At 38.5% G+C, this 3,584-nt stretch overlaps 1 protein-coding gene across 1 annotated transcript in view; it reads left to right on the top strand.

The window, feature by feature from the left end:
• Positions 1–2,365: 2,365 nt before the first annotated feature.
• st6galnac3 (ST6 (alpha-N-acetyl-neuraminyl-2,3-beta-galactosyl-1,3)-N-acetylgalactosaminide alpha-2,6-sialyltransferase 3) overlaps positions 2,366–3,584 on the top strand; it is a 90,211-nt gene continuing 88,992 nt past the window's right edge. The window contains exon 1 of the mRNA XM_007567419.2: positions 2,366–2,633. Coding sequence (XP_007567481.1) covers positions 2,616–2,633 — 18 coding nt within the window. The 5' untranslated portion in view covers positions 2,366–2,615. The remainder of the gene's footprint in view (positions 2,634–3,584) is intronic.

The raw sequence follows: 3,584 nt of genomic DNA, 5'->3' as shown, positions 1-3,584 counted from the left end.
GAAAATTGTACTTAAGTACAGTAACGAAGTACTTGTACTTCGTTACTTCCCACCACTGTTTATAACAGAGACTATAGAACAAATCCTCCATTTACTGTTGTCTTTTTGCTTACCGCATTATGTTTTTACACATATATATTTTTTTTACATATTATTTGGTTTTCTGCAAAATACAGACCCAACTCATTTATGTGAATAGTGAAGATAAATTACGCAGGTTGGTGTCAGAAAGACAATCCAGCATAAAACATAAGCCAAATCAAATATGTGAATCACAAACATGGCCTCTATGCCTCATCTGTTGAGGCCAGAGTTAAACTCAAGGCTCCCGGGCCGAATCCGGACCGCCACAGCTATTTATGTGGCCCTCAAGACTCTAGAGGGCCACATAAATAGAATGTCAAGATAACAATTGTGTGTTTAACTATTATTTTATTGGTCAAATCAAGTCAATTTGTAGACAAATATATTTGTGTAGCACTAACTTACATCAATGTGAAAAAAATCTATATTATTTAATATTATAGCTTTCTGTGTGCATACAACTATATAATAGAACAGGTTCATATGCTGTGATAATTATCAGCAGATGCACAACTTTACAACCATACCAACATCTTTGACCCTGACTCAGACACAAAGGCAGAAGTAGAGCCTCCTGTATGGAGTGAAAATAGTCTCAAAATGCCTGTGCAGACTATTTTCACTCTATACTCCTGCAGTGACTAATGGTAAATCAACAACAAAGCAATAAAACCAGCTGACCAAATGCTACATCCTAAAAGTATTCTATTTAAATTATTGCTATGTTTTTAAAGTTATGGATAAAACACTCTTCTATTAATTTATTTAATATATTTTATTTGCCTAATTATTTTTGTTCAGCCACAGAAGTTTTGGAGAGTCTGAGCCTCATGCCACGCCACTGTGTCTGGTAGTGGAAGTAACGTTGTAGCTCTGGGAGAATAAACTTTGTAGCGGTTTTGTTTCTGGTTGTCAGTGTCTGGCTGCCTCTGAGAGAACAATTACAAAAAGATGCACAGCGAGTGGCAAACAGAAGACGGAGTCCGTTTCATGAGTGCAACACAAACATGCTGGAGCTCAGCTTGGTAACGTCACAGTCCCCGTCAATTTTAACTTTTTCAATGGCTGAGTGTTTATTATTATTATTATTATTAATAATTTTTTATTTATTCTTTTTATTACTTGGGATGTTTTTAGATCCAGATGGAGGCACAAAAATGTACAAAAAGTGAATTTTGTATAGGCTGATGAATCTGAAGCTTGGACTTACATGTTCTGTAGCCCATGACTCTTCCTAACCCTCCAAAATTTTTCCTTTTGCTCCTTTTTTAATGAAAACATACTTTGCAAACATTGTACTTCATATAAAACTCTTGAAGCTATAGGAAAGTGGGGGGAGCTACAGACTTATTCATGCACATATAATTTTTGCTTTAAAGATGCTGATAAGTAGAGAACTGATGAGTTTCTGCCCCATAGATCACACTCCCCCTGCCTCAGACCCTCCAGACTAGCGGCAGCAGTAAAAACCCAGAAATTCTGAGACTAATAAAAATTCTGAATTTTCTGAGTTTGACAAGTCAAAAGATTTGCTAGAAAAAGTTTTTCTGAAATTTTGAGATTAATCCCATAAATTTTAATATAAAAACCAAGAAAAATTCTGAGTTTCAAAAGTTGAGAATTTTTGGCTTGGAAATTTCAAAAGAAAAACATTTTCTACCTTTGAAACTTGAAAATTTTCTTGTTTTTGCTCAATCAAAAATTTTCAAGTTTTGGAAATTTTCTGAGTTTCAGAAGTCAAAACTTTGACTTTTGAAACTCAGAGATGTGTGTTTTTTCAATGAAATTTCTCAGATTAATGTCAAATTTAAAAAAAAAATTCTATCAAATTTTTTGACATTTCAAACTCAGAAATGTTCTTGTTTTTTTCTAGAGAATATCTGTGATTAATCTGAAAATATCAGTTTTTTTTAGCAGTTTGTTATTTTAAAACTAAGAAATTTTAAGAAATTTTCTAGCAACATTTTTTAGATTAATCTCAAAATTTCTGAATTTTTCCGTCATATTCTACTTTTCAAGCTCAGAAACGTCGCTGTTTATCTTGAAAATTTCTGAAGTGAATCTAAAAATTTCTGAGTGTTTTGGCAGTAATTGTCTTCTCTTTTTTCCTATACATGGCCCTAACATGCCGTCGTACATTTAGCATGTCTTCATGAAGTGAACACAGCGGCTTTTTGTTTCTCTTGGCTTCGCTCCTCATGTTGATGTTAAAGTAGGCAGATCAGGTGACTAAGCCGGGTGGGCGGGACTTCTGCGCCATCGACCAATAGCAGCGCAGAACGCGAGCAGGCTCCCGCAGCGGCTCTGTGGTACGCGTGGATGGGGACGAGGAGGAGAGGAAGCCCGAGAGACACGGAGAAATCCAAATAACGGTACACTCCAACATACATGGAGCCCGCCGAACCCCGCATTTAAACCGTCCCGCCTCCAAAACCGCTTCCTGTAATGTTTGAGGAGACGGACGCGGCGAACGCGTTTTAAAAGCCGAGGGACGGCAGCGGTCCACCATTGTGCGCGCAGAAATTGGAAGAATGGCCTGGATGTGGAAGGTAAGAGCTGCTTTCTCCCTCTCATTCCTGCTGAAAATAATTAAAATGAGTGGACATATAGAGCCCGAGATGTGGGTAGGTCTCCGTCTGGGGGTGTTTTACCTGACGGATGGTGAAATACGAGCCGAAGAAGCAGCATGTGGTGGTGGGAATGATGCTTCATGGAGGTAATTAACCCCCCCGGTTTACATCAGATGTGGGCTTCCGGTTTTTTTCTTACTGCTTGGTGATTTTTGGGGGTGTGCAGATACTCGGGTTGTGTTGTTGGTGTTTTGTTTTTATTTTATTTCCAGCATCTGGTGTGCTGTCAGGCTGGTGAAGGCCGGCCAGGCTGTGAGAACAGATCCTTCAGGTCCAGGTGTTTACATGCCAGCAGGGCCGAGCGCAAATCGTGACACCGCACCTACTAATGGCACTTCCGGTGGCAGGTGTCATTACGCACCACAAGTGCTGTTAGTGTTGTCACTGACTTCGGCTGACCTTTGCACCTCGTACTGGCACTTCCGCTGACACCTGCCACAAGTGCCACCAGGGCCGTGCAGAGACCACTAAAGGGCAGGTGCTCAAAAAAGAAAAAAGGGCACATCTTACCGCATTCTAGGACAGAATATTAACAAAGCCACACAGCTTTCAGAGTTTAATAAACAATGATAAATTACAAAATTGTGAAATATACAATCAAAGCTAAGGTAAATCTCTATACAGAGCAACTATGCATATGTAAGATATTTTATTAGTAATTTCTTTCTGCAGGTCTATTTTGTTATAGGAAAGTATTGCAATATTCAAACCCGCAATTCAGCAAGATATGTAAATCAGAGCTGGTGGTTTAGCTCAGATTTATATATTTAGTCTTTACAGAATTACACTATTAAAAATATAAACAAGGGCACAATGCAACCTTTTAGTGACTGTAATCTATAAAAAAGAGCTGCCTGTTTGCTGCAGTGG

Source organism: Poecilia formosa, unplaced genomic scaffold, assembly GCF_000485575.1.
Source record: "Poecilia formosa unplaced genomic scaffold, Poecilia_formosa-5.1.2 Scaffold208, whole genome shotgun sequence".
Taxonomy (NCBI): domain Eukaryota; kingdom Metazoa; phylum Chordata; class Actinopteri; order Cyprinodontiformes; family Poeciliidae; genus Poecilia; species Poecilia formosa.
The sequence above is the reverse complement of the archived record's forward strand: the minus strand, read 5'-3'. Positions and strand labels throughout refer to the sequence as shown.